This window comes from Thunnus maccoyii, chromosome 14 (genome assembly GCF_910596095.1).
Source record: "Thunnus maccoyii chromosome 14, fThuMac1.1, whole genome shotgun sequence".
Taxonomy (NCBI): Eukaryota; Metazoa; Chordata; class Actinopteri; order Scombriformes; family Scombridae; genus Thunnus; species Thunnus maccoyii.
Window position 1 is genome coordinate 20,826,829 of NC_056546.1, and position 15,913 is coordinate 20,842,741.

The following is a 15,913-nucleotide window of genomic DNA, read 5'->3' on the forward strand; positions in this document are numbered from 1 at the left end:
CAGGCCCTCACTTGCACAGTCAGTCACAAATAAAGACATTAACAGATTCAACATGCCCTATCCAGGCCACTTTCTTGTGTAAAATAGCACACCTCTCTCCTTGAGTTTCATCACACCATCTCCACAGTGCGTTGCACTTACCCAGCAGTGTGCTCCACTGTGCTGAAGGTGACTCGACAGTGCAGTGCAGCTCCTCTGCTACCCTTCTACTTTCCTCACAGTACAGGCAGCCTCTGCAGGGCTCTGTGTTTTGAAGGGGGCAGGCGACAACACAAACATGCTGCAACACATGCTGCTGACGCTCCCTGTCCTCTCCTCTCCTCTCCTCTCCACTCCTGTACTGACTCAGCTAACTTCCTCCTCCCTTTCTCTCCTCCTCTTCACAGTCCTGTCCTCTCTTCTGTTGCTGCCGCTCCCCTGTTAAATTTCCATGAACCTCCTCAGGCTCTTGCCATGTGTGTGTGTATGTGGAGTCCAGAAACACTATACTACCACGCACTGACAAACACTGCTGCTGAGACTGACTGACTTGACTATGGGCTGGCCACAGGGAAGTGCTCAGAATTCTCCTCCCCCTCTACTGTAAACTCTTTCCACTCAGCTTTCTCTCTATCCCCTCCTCCTACTCCTCTATCTCCCTTCCCTCCTCTCCTCCTTCTGCCCTTCCCTATCCACCTCTGCTCCGACCTCCTCCCCGCCTTTCCCTTGCTGTGTCTTCTGGCTGGTTGCACTGTGACAGTGCCTCTGCAGGTGAATGCTGGGAATTAGGCCAAGGGTCAGGCCTGCATTGACCCCCTAAGAGAGGATCGGGTTACACTCCAAGAGGCTTCACACAAACTGACACACACATTATCCTCCTGCATCATAATAAAAGCTCCTCCCTCATACAACTTTGACCTCTCAGCGTTGCCAATGTGTGACATCATCACCAGTAGATGGACATGACAGCAACATTACCCCCATGACCCCCTAATTAACACACACTTCACCATTTAAAGCCAGTTCCTCTTGACTGGTTCTCAAGTCAGAAACACATAACATCTGTTAGAGCACTGGATATTTTTAGCTGGTTAGTTTGTATTCAAGTGTCTCCTGTGGCTGTTTTTCTAGAAGTAGTATCCTCTCTGGATTTTTTGGGACCTTTCCTATGTTTGATATCGTCCTAAAAAACTAAGACATAATGCAAACACACAAAATCAGACAAGGGCAGTAATTCAAGATGGATCTGCAGGAAATAAAAGCTTCAAGAGGAGGCATTTTGCAATGTCATGCCCATTTGAGTGTGATGTCAAGGGGAATAAAAATAAATCACGTCTAACTGGTTTATCACAGCACACTTGAATAGCCAAAAAATGTGTTGCCTGACGTGATACTGTCATGAATGTGCAAGGAATAAGATGTTGGAAAGCTGCTCATTTCCACTGTGTGTCACTTTATAACCTAGAACTGGAAGTATGATTGCTTTGTTTGTAATAGTGGAAGCAGGGGGGGATTTTCACACACAATAAACAGAGCAATGTTGACTGCTTGGGTTGCAATAAAAAAAAAGATGTCTTGCAGCAGGAACACGACTGTGTCCTTTCTGTGTCCTTTTTAAATTGAGTTTAAAGATACAGCTTCTGATTTTGAGTTTCAAAATATCAACCGCAACCTGAAAAGATGCACACAAGTTAATACACAAGCTAATTTCTCTCTCAGACACACATACTCTCACACACACACCAATATTGTACCTTCAGCGAGTCATTCTGATTTTCCTGAGGTGGAAACAGAACAACATTTTCTGGAGTGCCCTCTTCTGGCTGTAATGGGGAATGAAACAGTTCAACAAGAGATCTTCAAGGGGAAAACCAACAGTATTTAGCAGTAGAGGTATGCATTAACACACTGAAAACAAAATCACCATTGTTTTTTGAAGCAAAGCTAACTATGTTAAACCCCACTCTCCAGTTGTACCTTATGGTTTGTAGCCTCTATAGCTCATGAGACAAATGTTTATGTTAATCCTATTAAGATAATCCTGAATTCCACAGTTGAAGTGCTCTAGTCACATGTGGAGAAGACTTTTTTGTAACTGTTGTTCTCAGAATAGCGCAATTACAACATATAAAATACGTTGTAATTGCAAAAAATTACAGCTTACAGCAAAAATTAGAGTTAATTGCAACAATATCTCTACATTCATAGTGGAGGCATACACAACGGGCCTTTTATAAAAGAAGCAAATCTTGTAAACCATCATAGTAATATGGTTCTAAAACAGTCCAGCAAGAAACCGAAGTTTGGAAGTAGCACGCTGTGTAGCAGTTAACGCAGGAACACTCACATTGTTAGAGCCATAGCTTAAATGTCTAATATTTATCTTAACCTCTGCTTTACAACAGTTAACCACTACATAGTCCAAGGAGTGTTATCTAAAATAGCTTATTAGACAAGCCTCAATTAAGCATGGAAATACACATAAAGCTCCATGGACATCCTATGTGTTTTACTGAAGCCAGCAGTTAGTAATCATGCAAGTAAGTGTTGTTAGTTGTTAGTCCTCCGTGCATGAAAGAGTTCGAGGTATGTAACAGCACGGGGGGCAGCAAGTATAGCAATCCCAGCCATCCAATGCCAGCAAGCTTGCCCTTACCAATACCTCAGTTGTGCTGTTCTCGTTCCCCATGGCTCATCCGGCTGCAGGGCGACAACTGCCCAAACCAACAGCCTCTCACATCAGCTGGCTGAAAGACACCACAGCACAGAAGGACCATCAGCGTACAACCACAAAGTGTGCAGGGGAGCTGTGGTCCCTCAGTGGAGGATTAGAGGTCTGTGGTATGAGGTTGAACTAGTAGAGAGAGAGAGAATAGTAAGTGTGTATGTTATTTTAGAGATTAGGGGCTTGTGATGCAAGACCTCCCTCTGGGACCAAAGTACAGGCTTTACCTCAGTAGATGAGGGCTTAAAAGCAGAAGAAAAAGAATATTCAATGATACAAAAACTATCATGTGATTTAATATTTTAGAAGTCCGGCGTATTGGAGAAACTCAACAATTTAGCACTGATGAGTTGCAGTAAATCTGGTCTCTGGTAAAATCTCTGCTCTCAATGACCTCAAACAAATGGCATCACTACCCAGAATAAAAGCATCTTTATATTTAAAAGACTACATATGCACATTGTCACTTTATCCATGTGGATGTGATGTGATAGCTTACTGACACAGTGACTGATGCTGGGTAATCCCGTAAAGTAATCCTCATGTGGTAAATAACAGATTGTGGTGTCTCTCTGCTTCCAGCACTGTTCAGTCTGTTAGCGAACACTAGGTCCGGTTATTATACAATTCATATAAATAATCCTGTTTGACATCACTATATACAATACTGTATATTGTAGTAAGATAATGAAAGATCAATATGTGGAAAGAAATTAACACTTGAAATATTTCAAGAGAAGGGCAGCAAAATTCAACTATAAACTGGTTTTAAAGCCACTCTCAGAAGTGTACCAGATACTTTCTTTACTCTCACATCAACATTTCCTCATTGTATACAGTATATTGTTACTCAGCTGTAAACACTCATGTCACAGAGAGGCTGCTTGTGCATTCCTCATATAACTGCAGGGACTGTACGGTAGCTCTGTTTAGTCAGAAAGCACTGACCCGAATATGCAAGACTTTATAAATAGAGATCTGCTGTGTCCACTGCTGTTAGACTTTATTCCAGTCTTGTGCACAATTTGTCATTCACACTAGATTTCCAAACAAATGTAGAACCTATATATTCCAGTTACGTCTGCACTATGTGAAATGTTAATTCCATTTTTGTTCCACACTGATTAAATTGTGAGCATGAGAAAATGAATATCTGTATTTCCCCTTACATCTTAATTCTTATGTGTTCTGTGGCGTGGCAACTCTTCCCCCATGGCTGCCTACTTGCTATTTGTGTGAATGGGGTGTAATTTCAGCCTCCGCAGTGTGGACGCGTGTGCACTTTAACTGGCAGCAGTGTTTCAGGGCTTTTTGGCAGCACAGAAAGCAATGGGTCAAATCATATGATTAGACTATTGCCAGGTCTCTTTTCACTTTATCAGTTGCCTGTCCATCACTCAGCATCAGCCATCTTTTAAGCTCTTGGGTTTGGATGAGCACAACATGTCTCCGCTTAGACACCCGCAGTATGAGGTTACTGTTTCCTGCCCTGTGCGTGACCCCTCCACTGGCACAAAAACACAGCAACCACCAAAGTAAACAGAACATGTATTTCTAATATAATCTCTAATATAACAGAATAAAGTGTTTCTAAGATAATATACATAATAAAATTCAGCATGGTGGCTGTGATTTGATGCATGTTTATCCACCTGGCCAACACAAATATAGTAAATACACGAAAATATTCATACAGCATCAAATGAGATATTGATAAAAGCAAAACACAGTCACACAAATTTCCATCCAAGCTTAAACAACCCATCCTTTACCATTTTCCCCACCAAATTCATATATTCATATATATTATATTTTTTACAGTCTATGATTGAAACTAAAGAAACTACAGAAAACCAAAACCGCACCAGTGCTACAGTTCATTATCTACTCACCACTGCAAACAAGAGATTTTTTCCAAACACAGTGTCTGCTCTGAAGCTTTTAACAAACCCTTCCAGTCTGTGTTTACTGTCAGACTCAAGGCCAATATTTGTGTCTGTCCTCTCCTCTGAGGAGCCCCGGTCTCGTCTCTCTGTTGCTATTTTTTGCATCACACGGTAGAGTGGGTGGAGAGGACTGAGGGGCGAAAGGGGGGCTGATAGGTGGGTGGTTGAGGTGGACACGGGACAGGAGGAGGAGAAGTGGGGACAGGGCCGAGGGGAAGGGAGGGAGGGAGGGACACTGAACTTGAGCTGGGGAAGCCATGTCTGCTCAGGGTGGTGGTGGTAGTGGGAGGGGTGGTGGGTGGGGGTGGGGGGGGTCACCTGCTCTGACAGGCACAGGAGGTCTGGCAGTCAGCTGGAGGGGACACTAGTTCTGAGGCAACAGATGTAAACAAATGGGCATACGGGAGGACGAGGTGTCCGACCTCCTGGCTCCCTGGTGGATCAAGTAGAAGGCTGCAGATGCTGTTAGAATATTCACCCCACCTGTAGCTTTCCTTTAAAATACCTAAAGCTACTACATTTATTTATCATCTTCATCCTGCTGACCTGTCCTCTGTGTCTCTAGATTTAATAGTGATTGACATTTAAGGACAACAGTGAAACACACTTACACACCACAAGCCTGCTGTAACAAAGCAGTGCACGTTGACTGATTTTGACTACAGAGGGTTTGAAATGTATTTTGGATTCTCTTCATCTGCCTTCAGCACAAGCCAGCTTCAGCCGGTTGCCCAGTCTGTGAACACAGCAGGCTTATTATCATCACTATAAATAACACGGATTTGATCAGCTCTGTTTCTGACTGACATCATAGCACAGTCTCATCAAACATGTAATTCAGGCATTTGTCTAAATGAATCTGATCCCTGCTCCCCACTATCCATTCTCTCTGGGATTTGTCAGCTTGCTTCCCCTCTCCTCCCATCATTCCATAACCCTCCACAACAATCAGCATCACCTTCTTGCTATTATACTCAGCTCCTCCCTTCCTCACCCCCTTACTCCTCATCTCCACGGCTTCTTTTCCCCTGCTGACGTCACCCCTCCTCCAACGCTACAGTACACCTTCTCTCTCTCTGCCTTTTTGCCTGAGTAAAGACTCGGCAGTTGACCAGTAAAATCTGTTTCGTCTCTTCTTTCTTGCATGCTCTCTCTGCTCAGCCACACAGGCTTTGATGCTATGCTGCGGACAGCATGCTCCCTCTCCTCTGTTTACCTGGCTGCGTGAGATTCCGATGCAGCTCCCCATCTTGTATTCCATGTCCTCCTCTGGTGAAGTGACTCTGGCACTACACGGCTGGCAGAGCACCTTTCTGCAGAACTGCATCGTTATCAGGCAGACACAGCATTGCCAAGGCAGGCAGATCTTTGCAGGAGCTACAGAGTGACTGTGTGTATGCCTCTGTGTGTGTGTGAGTGTGTGCCTGAGTGACTAATAAATGCTCTGCACTGCATTGCCCGTAGTGCGCCTGTGACATATATTTTCAAGCCTTTGTTATATAAAAATCTACATTACATAAGGAATCCAACCTAATTAAATGTGTGTGAAAAAGAGGAGCTACTCTTCCCAGCCTCATGTGCAGCTTAGCCTCACATCACTGCACGGATGAGCGCACTGAAGCGCTGCTTTGGAGGGAAAAAAATGCTCAGAGAGAGAGAGAAGAAGAGATAGGAGGCAGCGTAAAGGGTGCCTGTCCCTTTAAAAGACCCAGGGGATGGCAAGAATGATAGTGGTGCATCATCATGATGAGAATCATGAGTGCAATCATCCAGCTATATCTGATCATACTGAAGTTCACTCAGTCAAAATAGACCATGAGGAGAATTAGGGCAAACAACCAAACAAATAATTTTATTCTTATTTGTTCAGTTTTTCCCACAATTCCTTGTGTTCCCTACCTTTTTGAGCAATGACAGGAGAGTCAGAGTAGAGTAGAGAAGAAGAAAAGGACAAATGACGGTGAAAATTACAAGGCTACATGAATGAAGGCATTCATTTTTGGACTTTCAGATTTTCTCTAACTATTTATCATTAAATAAATAAATACATAAAAAGTGCTAGTATGTTTTCACCTACACTTAAAACAAATATGAAGCCTAAAGCTGGCAGCAGGCAAACACACACATTGTTACAATCATTCATTCTCAAATTAACCTTATGCTTACAGTTGTGCTTTGCTGTTACTGTAAGGTGTTTATGTGTATATACTGTATATCTCACCAAGGTTATATTTTGTGTAAAACTTTTTAAAAAAATATTAATAATGCCAAGAAATGTCTCAAATTTAAAAATACGTACATTAGGACACAGTTTGGGTCATTGTTGTCAGGGCCTCACCTAACCCTAAACATCACTTCATCCTCTTTAAGTTTTAAGCTGGCACACTGGGCACTTTCATTCACACGGTATGGGATTGCCAAAAAGTGCGCCTTCACCTCCTTAATAGCTCCGAATTGCTACTCTCAGAAAAAGCACATATAATGTGGTTGGTTGCTATATCAGCAGCAAAGAAGCTTATTGATCACTGCTGAGTATTTCTACAAACTTTGGCAATAAACAAGTGACTTAACTGTCTTCTAGACATTATGATTCACAAAATAGCAGCTGTCAGGATAAAATGTAAACTTCTACCACTGTTGGAATAGTAGCTGAAAAACCTCTTCCTTACTGTGTGTGGATATAACCACTTATCATCCACAATTACAGAAGTGTGTTTATGTGAAGTTGTATAGAAAGCCAAAATATCAAAAACAATATATTTCATACTAATACATTTTACACAATAAAATTTGATCAATAATGATCAATACCTGCTATTTTCACATATTGAAAATAAATCAAAACAGAACTAGATTTCTCCTTTTTCTCTTTTATTATTCAAATATCTAAAACAGTAAAAATAAAAACAAAATGTGCAATTGAGAACCATGACCTTAAGTCACAATGATACAGTTTTACAAATGTGACCTACACTGGAACTTTGCAAACTTCGAACAATTTGTCTTTATTATTTCAAAATTTTTTTAAAAAACAAACAAAAACAAAACAACAACTACAACAACAACAACAACAGTAACACACCTAAAAACAATTTTCACTTTCAGCTAACAAAATATTGTGCGGTCCATCACTCATTTTGTGTGTTTGGAGGCAGAATAATTGTGTCTCTGATGTCGAAGGCATCTATGAGCTCCTAGGAAAGAAAAAACAACAATCACAACCAGAGACATAAACAAGAATTTTTATAGGAGGTTTTGGTATTGCTGCTAGATTAAATCTTCTATGTTCAGGCTGTGACTTGCTAACCTTCCAGGTCTTTGGGCTGATAGAGACAATGCACTGTTTCCTGCTGCATGATCCTTCAGTTTGCACCTCCCCCTCCTCTACAGGAGCTGAAACACAAACACACACATCAGTAAAATAATTTACCAAAAAGCATTTTCATTGTTATTCCCCTCTCCAAATAATACAGATAAATGTTAGTTGTATCTCCTTACCTATACAAGGCAACTCGGCTGAATCCAGATACATCCGTGCCAAACCATCCTGAAACACAACACAACATTGTAGCACATCCTGACGGTCACTAGAGGGCAGACAAGCTTCAATTTACACACTTCAACTATCCTCAATACACATGACTCACTCTGATGAGAAAAGACGTGTGGAAAATGTTCTCTACTGTCCGGGAAAATGAGTTGGGGTCAATGACAAACTCATAATACGATATTGGTGATGTAGCTGTGATAGAAACAGAGAGAGATTAGCAAATACACAAATTTACACAACAATGAAATGTTAATGTCCTTGTGGTCAAATTAAAACTCACGATCATCTTGGTAATAACTCTTCAGGTATCCCAGGATCCTTTCAACTTCCTTCTCTGTCGCCTCTTGATGAGACTCTTCCATTTTCTTTAGCTGACAGACAAATGTAACAAGACGCAGTGAGTATCTGGGATATTAAAACCTTCTCAATCCGAACATACAGTGCATATTATATAAATTATGTCAACTTAAAAAAGGAAAACAGTTACATACTTTGAAAATAAACCTACTGTTGCTGCCTATTATTAGAAATTAACCATCAGCTTCATTTAAAAAACCCACAATTTGGGTAATACTCATAACTGGCTGCAAAGTCACAATCACATGTAGATAACTGGGAGCCATGGAGGTGTAAGTTTAGCTACCTGAGTGGGCATTATCCTTTTGGCTTCCTTGCTGGGTGCTTTGCTTTGCCGTTCTGTCCTTTGCTTTGGAGGAGGCGGCTCTGCATGGAACGAACCCATCCTGATAAAAGGAATCACAGGAGTTATAAAATATTATAAATGTCAGAGCCAGATAAAACACCGGCACAGGCAACACATACAGTTTATCAACTGCTGAGTGACCGCAATAGGTCGGCTTACTGTGTGCTTCCTTTTATGACATTTCAATTGTAGAATTTATCAGTACATTTTTCATGATTGTGCCTTTTCAGTCATAACTGTAACGATGCGGCACTCACATGTAGTGGAAGGAGGGTGCTGTCCTGAAGCAGCACGCTGCTCTCTGGGCCACTCTGTGCCAGGCGTCCTGGGGCAAGTAGCCATCAACTGCACCTCCGTTCTGTTGCTCACTCTCTCCGTTTTCTAGTCGGTTGAGACCCATGAAAGACAACTGCAAGGGAAGCAGAGAGAATCTCCACATGATTTCTGTGATTAAACAAACATCTGTATTCTGATGATTCTACACTGTGTTAAATATTGTTATAGGGCTGGGCGATATCATCTAAAATCAATATCATGATTAATTGTCACATTTACCTCGGTAATGATTAATCAAGTGATATTTTATTAAATACGCCTCACAGTGGAGCCCTTTTTAGTCATTTGTAATGAAAAATAAATAGAAAAGCCTGGATTATGACTTAGTTATATTTATTTACTATATTCAGTAGTTAAGAACACTTTCAGGTATTTGTTTCCTAAAACAGGAAATTCAAAGTAAAATATGGCTTTGTTTAACATTCCTGCGAATGTCAAAACATGTAATGAAAATAGATTTGAATAAGCCTTTTATGACTTCTACTATCTCACTAACCTTATTAGCCGGAAGTTTTTAGAGTGACATTATTTTCTGACACACTGTAGCTCATACTGAACCTTGTCTGTTAAATTTACAGTTGAATGCTAACGTTCAGCTCACCTGCCTGCTTGTCCTGAGCGCAGCCTCACCACGTCTCTTTCTCTCCTGCTCACTCGCCTCACCCAGTCTGCACCGAACGCTCCCAAAGAAGCTGCGCTACTCCACTCTTTTCTGACTTTATTTCCATTTACCTTCATTTGTCATGTATTGTGCTTAATGAAGCCAAAAGTGTACCCATATGACTGACAAAACTTTTTTTTTCTCTGTACCAGCTTTTTCTCATCTGCACCCGCCCCCAGCTGAATTTCTCCAACACTTGAGTTGTTTTTGTCTTCACTAGACACGCTTGGTTTATTACATCAATTTGAACTGCAGGTGGACATTCTACATATGGGAATGAATTCATCGAACATATTGATATGACTTAAATTAGGTCTGTTAGAGTCATTATGTTAGTTTTGGTTGTATTTCAATTAATTGCCCAGCCCTAACGCCTGGGACACACTGCCTGCGTGAGCAGCGCGTGTGCGTCACAGAACCTCTTGCTTTTCATTTTGGCGCCCATGTTAACAAGTTGGAGCAGCCACACAGCCAGCGTGAGACGTGGCTGCTGCGTCGCGTCATCTAGAGATTCAAGGTCTCGCCTATTTTTTCCGCGTGACGCGCACGGTTCTCAGCAGATACAGACAGGGAAAACGATAGAAAGACAGGGCTGCCAGTAGCAGCGCAGCAGAAGCACCGCAGCAGACACACTGCCTGTGTAGATGGTGCAAGCGTGCGAGACACAGCAGTTCAGCGACGCACACGCGCTGCTCACGCATCCTGTGTGTCCCAGGTGTAACTGTCCCTAGTTAAAGCTGAAAGGCACAGTAATCTGACATCATGATATGCAACTACAGACTGTCTGTGACTTTAGTTATTACAATGTAAGTGGAATGTTATCTTTTTGTGGTCATACAAGGTGCGTTACATTTATGTCACACAATTCTCAGAATTTATATGGCTGCTCTTATTCAGTTCAATGATCAGTGAATGTCTACTGTTGATTCACAGCTTCTTTAACAGCACTGTCAAAAGAAACTCTTTACTGGACTCTATTGTAGTTTTAAAACAGCATCTTTGTTGGCTAACTTTGGGGCAGAACTCCACAACATGCTGAAATACACACAGCTGTGGCATATTACAGCCTTAGAAAGCTGGTATGGTGTGTTACTATACAGTGCAAATTGTTCTTTTGGATGTGTAAATATGCAATTCATTTGGAGTCATGTCTCTGGCCACCTGATGATAAGTCCACTAAACACTCTCCTTTTAGCTCTGTGTTGCGTCCTTGTCTTTTTACTCCACAAGAGGTCCATTAACAGGATAAAATCTGCTTGGCCTACTTGGCCACAGTCTCCCCGTTCACTGGGCTACCTCAGTAGTGTGTTTTGCTGTGTGTTTTTATTCAGCTATCACTGCAGCATTTTATATCATTTCAGTTATAATGTGTATAAACAATACAATCACTCACAAGATGCTCAGCAAAAGCAGTGGGATCAAAAGTGGAGCTCTCAGAAAACAGTTGGCTGGCCTTCTCCTTTCCCAGATCTGTGGCCATGACAAGGAGCTGGGCATCCAAAGCTGCTTCCCTCACCTGCCGAACTATCAGAAAACACAACTAACGATCAAACAGTCCAATAAGAAAGACGGCATGATGATGACACATGAGTCGAGTGCGATTTGTTACTCTGGATGCTAATAATACTGAATTTCATTATACAGAAGAGAGCAATTATTTGTTGTCACAAAACACATCACACAGCACATCCTCATAAAAAAACGACAGTATAGGACTAAAATTCATCCAGTAAAAACAACCTATCGTTACGCCATCTAGCTGCCTTCCAAAAATCACTGTTAAAAAATAATTATGCTTTATGGTGTGATGATCACTTGAAACGTGGTTTATACTTCTTTAAGGTTACGAAACCTTTGTAGTCATGGCCACAATAAAAACCACAATGTTACAGATTTTAAAAAAATGTCCCAACTCCCTTTTGGAAACATGAAACTCACGTGGTTGGAAGTGTGAAGCAAACGGTGGCCTCCTGCAGCAAAGTTCACAAAGTCCACAATCTATCTAGCAATCCACCCTCCTCCTCCTCCTCCTGCAGGCTGGTTTGTGGTAGGTCGCTCTACACTTTTGATAAGTGTCACTTGACAGAAATTATGTATTTTGACAAAAAAAAGTGTCACGCCATAGTTTCCTATCATATCGTGTACCTGGAGAAATTTGTCGCAGACACCATCATATTTTGTCACGCAATGTGATTGGGTAGTGTTACTAATGTCGCCATGGAGATTGTAGTTTTCACTTTACTTATTTATTGATATTTTGTTCTGTAACTTTATATTACTTGAAATGTCCTTGTTTAATTAGTCCCGGTCATGATGATACAATGTAACTAAACAAGCTGGCTGGAGGATAGCCTCTGGTTACCATGGTGACGACTGAAACCTTTCACAGAAGCATAAGTTGAAAACGCAACTTTTTAATTGCTGTTGAGCAACACTTATCAAAAGTGTCAAGGGCCTACCATAAATCAGCCATGACAAGGCAAAATCATCTTATCAAGTCACCTTATATTGACGTCATCTGAACTGTCACTTCCCCAGGTCATAATTATTATAGCTGCTAGATGGCATACACGTAACCATAGGTCGTTTTTGCCAGGTGAATTTTGGACTATACTATTGTTTTTCTTGTGAGGACAGGCTGACATTTCTGAGGTTGTATCACACATACCATCTTTAAAAAGCTCATTTGCCTCTTCCAAAACCTCTGTGAGTTTGTTGTTGGAGGGACTCAGCATATCTTCTCTATTCTCTGAAAAAAAACATTAGGGAAACACATCAGAGACTTCAAAACAAACAAATAAACAAAGTCAGGTGCCATCTGAATACGCTGGTCCGGCTTACTCACGTTGCACTGAGTTGATGAGGTCTCTGTACTTGCTCCGTATTTCTCTCCTGAGGCCCGGGTCATTATCTTCGTCCAGCAGGTCAGCTGGGCTGAAGGCAGAGCCACCGTCGTCCCCGTCACTTCGCTGCTGCTGGTCTCCTTTCCTGCGGCCAGAAGCGCCATTCTGCCGGGGAGCCTCCTCGTCACCGCCGCCTCTGGCTGGCCTCATTTTTGAGTCTGTCTGCTGTGAGGGGGAAGCAAGTTGACGCAAAGCAGGTTCAAATAAACAAAGTATGTTTCTGTTTGTGGTTGATATAGCTGTTTACCTACTTTCTGACAACAATTCCGGAAGAAAGAGGAGGGAGTCTGACCCTGCCGAGTTGTTTAGCGTGCGGCGTGTAAACCTGACGTCGCCGGTTTTCTTAAATTTAGCCAAAGACGTTAGAAAAGTCAAGATAAAATTACGCAACTCTAGCACGTTTGTAAGGCAGATCAAAAGCAACGTGTTGGATTAAATACACGTTGCATAACGCAGTGTGAGAAACATACTCCTTGGACCTACTGTTTTCGTATTGCACACATGCAATATCAGAACAAACGATGAGCACCGTTACTACTAGAAACAGTAACACGAATAACTGTTAAGCGTTATCTGTTCTTCAACATTAACGTTAAATATAAAAGAAGCGTAGCCTTGACGTTACAGCGAGCGGACTAACGCGGAACATCACATCACCAACGTTAAGTTAGCAAAGAAAAGTATCAACTATCACCCCACTGGACGACTGTCAGCCTAACCAGAACCAGATATCTGACGGCGGCTAATACAAACACGGAAGTACACAACAGTTTGCCATCTCGTTTCCGTCGTCTGCGTCTGAGTTAACGTTAGCCGATGTTAGCTAAATCCGTTGTATTAGCAACTTAGCTACACGTAAATACTGTCCACTCTCCTGCTTTTTACAAAGTTCATGCTGGAAGTGAAGTTGTAATTGCTCTGATTTGTGCTCAACTCGATATAATGTTTCTCCTTTGGTTAACTTTAACGTACCTTTATGGCAGTTACAAGACGCGCCAGAAGCGACTCATCAATGTTGATGAAAACAAAGTTAGTTTTGTATTGGTATTTAATTTACAAGAGAAACGAAAGTGAAACTTCCAATAAGATGCTAATACAATGATAATAATAATAATAATAATAATAATAATAATAATAATAATAATAATAATAATAATAATAATAATAATAATTTCGAAAATCATTTAGGTTCTTTACTTTTTCTTTAAATGTAAATAAAACAAAGACAATGCATAGTTCAAGATGAAATAGAAAATGTATAAATGAGATAGAATTCAATTAAAAGTATGCAGGCACAGAGAAACCCAGAATAAAGAGAATAACACTTACTCAGTGAATGCTGTCAATATATTGCCATACTTCAAAACATTTAACATACAAATTTAAAGTGAATATCAATCACTCTGTGTAAACTGTAAATCCATAAAACCACTGCTGGATTTAAATTGTGTTTTATGTTTACAAAGTCACTGGTGTGGTTGTTTAAGGATTACCTTAAATAGCAAAATGAAAAGGACTAAAGATAAAAATGTAATAGATAATTGTTGATTTTAGGAAGTCCAAAACTGTTCAGCCACCAGTGGATATCAACAATGTCCATGTTGAAATTGTGAATAACTTCAGATTCTTAGGCATTAAGATCTCAGACTCCCTCTCCTGGTCTCTAAACACTAGTTGTGTCGTTAAGAAGGCACAATAGAGACTATACTTTCTGCAGTGCCTTAAAAAATATGGAATGTCCACAAAACCCCTGGTCAATTTCTACTGGGCTACCATGGAGAGTATCTTTACTGGAGGCATACTGGTGTGGTATGGCCCCCTGACTGAACAAGACCACAAACAACTGAGGAAGACAGTAAAATCATAAGAGCATCACCGCCACAGATTCAGGACATTCACACCTCCCACTACCGAAGGGAAGCTCTAAGTATTATGGACACCAGCCAACCAGTACATTCCTCCCCTCAGGAAAACGCCTATAGAGCATCAGAGCTCAGACCAGCTGCCTCAAAGACAGTTTTTACCCCCAGGCCACTAGATTACTGAACAGTAAGCACTTCACATGACTCACATGTGATTTACTATTTGTGGGATTTCTCACTTATTGTTTTTGTTTTTCTATTTTGATCATTTTATTATTATTTATTCTGACATATATGCTGTTCTATATGAAAGAAAGTCATTGGAAATTGCTTTCTATAGCCTTTAAACTACCTGGTTCAGTATGTTGAATAGCTACAGTATTCTTACATACTGGCAACTGAAATACATTGTCATAATTATTATTCTAGGGCTGCAATAATTATTTTAATTCGTGTTTAATATATCACATTTTTAATCTACGAAATGTAAAATAAAAAAAGTGAGAAAATGCCCATCACAATTTCTCTGGCTATGTTTTATATATTTTTACTTTATACATAACTAAAACAATCAGTTAACCAAAGAGTTGCAGATTAATTTTCTATCGATGATATTGATTAATTAACTAATCATTTCAGCTCTGAACAAGCCTATTCCAGAGTAAGTTATGATTGTATGTATATAAATGATGTGAAATATTTAAAAACTGAAACAGAAATGAATTAGTAATACATTGCCTTATTTTTACACACAAGATCTGAAATCCAGGCAGATCGTTGAATGAGTTGGTATAAAAGTCCTATGATTTAAAATAGGCCTAATGTTACCTGTCTTTAGCATTTTTCTTAGCTCTGGTTTGCTTTCAGATCTATGCAAATACATTCTAAATGTGTCGACACGGAAAGACTGTCGAGGTTTCAGATCACGTTTTTCTTTTGAATTTCAGGTTTACAGGCGAATATGGAACTAACTTCACCCAGTATTGATAGCAACATCTGTAGGGGGCGGCGGTTAAACCCCGTCAGCACCGAGGTCCTCCCCGTGATACTTACCGGTAGATGACGCGCTAACAAGGGTGAAGTATCTGACGAGTAAATGCCGCTCTTTATTTTCTTTATGTTGGTTTATTGTCATGACAACCAGAAGCGTCCCCAAGTCACTTCCACCTGTCCATCGGTAAATGCTAGGTTGGATCGAACTCCCGCGAGGTTATGGTTAAGGTTAGGGTTATGATTAAAATCTCGCGA

General features: G+C 40.8%; 2 protein-coding genes across 9 annotated transcripts in view; both read right to left on the minus strand.

Annotated features, from left to right (window-relative positions):
• Positions 1 to 2,713, minus strand: part of tacc2 (transforming, acidic coiled-coil containing protein 2) — a 50,273-nt gene extending 47,560 nt beyond the window's left edge. Inside the window, exons 1-2 of the mRNA XM_042433713.1 lie at positions 2,642 to 2,713; positions 1,734 to 1,802 (exon numbers count right to left, since the gene is read on the minus strand). Of these exons, the coding sequence (XP_042289647.1) occupies positions 1,734 to 1,802; positions 2,642 to 2,668 (96 nt within the window). The 5' untranslated portion in view covers positions 2,669 to 2,713. The remainder of the gene's footprint in view (positions 1 to 1,733; positions 1,803 to 2,641) is intronic.
• Positions 2,714 to 7,500: 4,787 nt separating this feature from the next.
• nsmce4a (NSE4 homolog A, SMC5-SMC6 complex component) lies at positions 7,501 to 15,812 on the minus strand. 8 transcript variants are annotated; one of them, XM_042434096.1, is made up of 13 exons: positions 13,444 to 13,706; positions 13,287 to 13,340; positions 13,055 to 13,145; positions 12,746 to 12,968; positions 12,569 to 12,649; positions 11,294 to 11,424; positions 9,161 to 9,312; positions 8,844 to 8,943; positions 8,481 to 8,571; positions 8,298 to 8,392; positions 8,149 to 8,197; positions 7,958 to 8,043; positions 7,501 to 7,844 (listed from the first exon to the last, which is right to left on the minus strand). In XM_042434096.1, the coding sequence occupies exons 4-13, from the start codon at positions 12,951 to 12,953 to the stop codon at positions 7,779 to 7,781; spliced, it is 1,059 nt and encodes a 352-aa protein (XP_042290030.1). In that variant the 5' UTR covers positions 12,954 to 12,968; positions 13,055 to 13,145; positions 13,287 to 13,340; positions 13,444 to 13,706; the 3' UTR covers positions 7,501 to 7,778. The 8 variants fall into 8 exon arrangements, with proteins under 8 accessions (XP_042290030.1, XP_042290029.1, XP_042290034.1 ...); XM_042434095.1 differs by having other exon boundaries at positions 13,055 to 13,340; XM_042434100.1 differs by lacking the exons at positions 13,055 to 13,145; positions 13,287 to 13,340; positions 13,444 to 13,706 and adding an exon at positions 15,719 to 15,812.
• Positions 15,813 to 15,913: the final 101 nt, after the last annotated feature.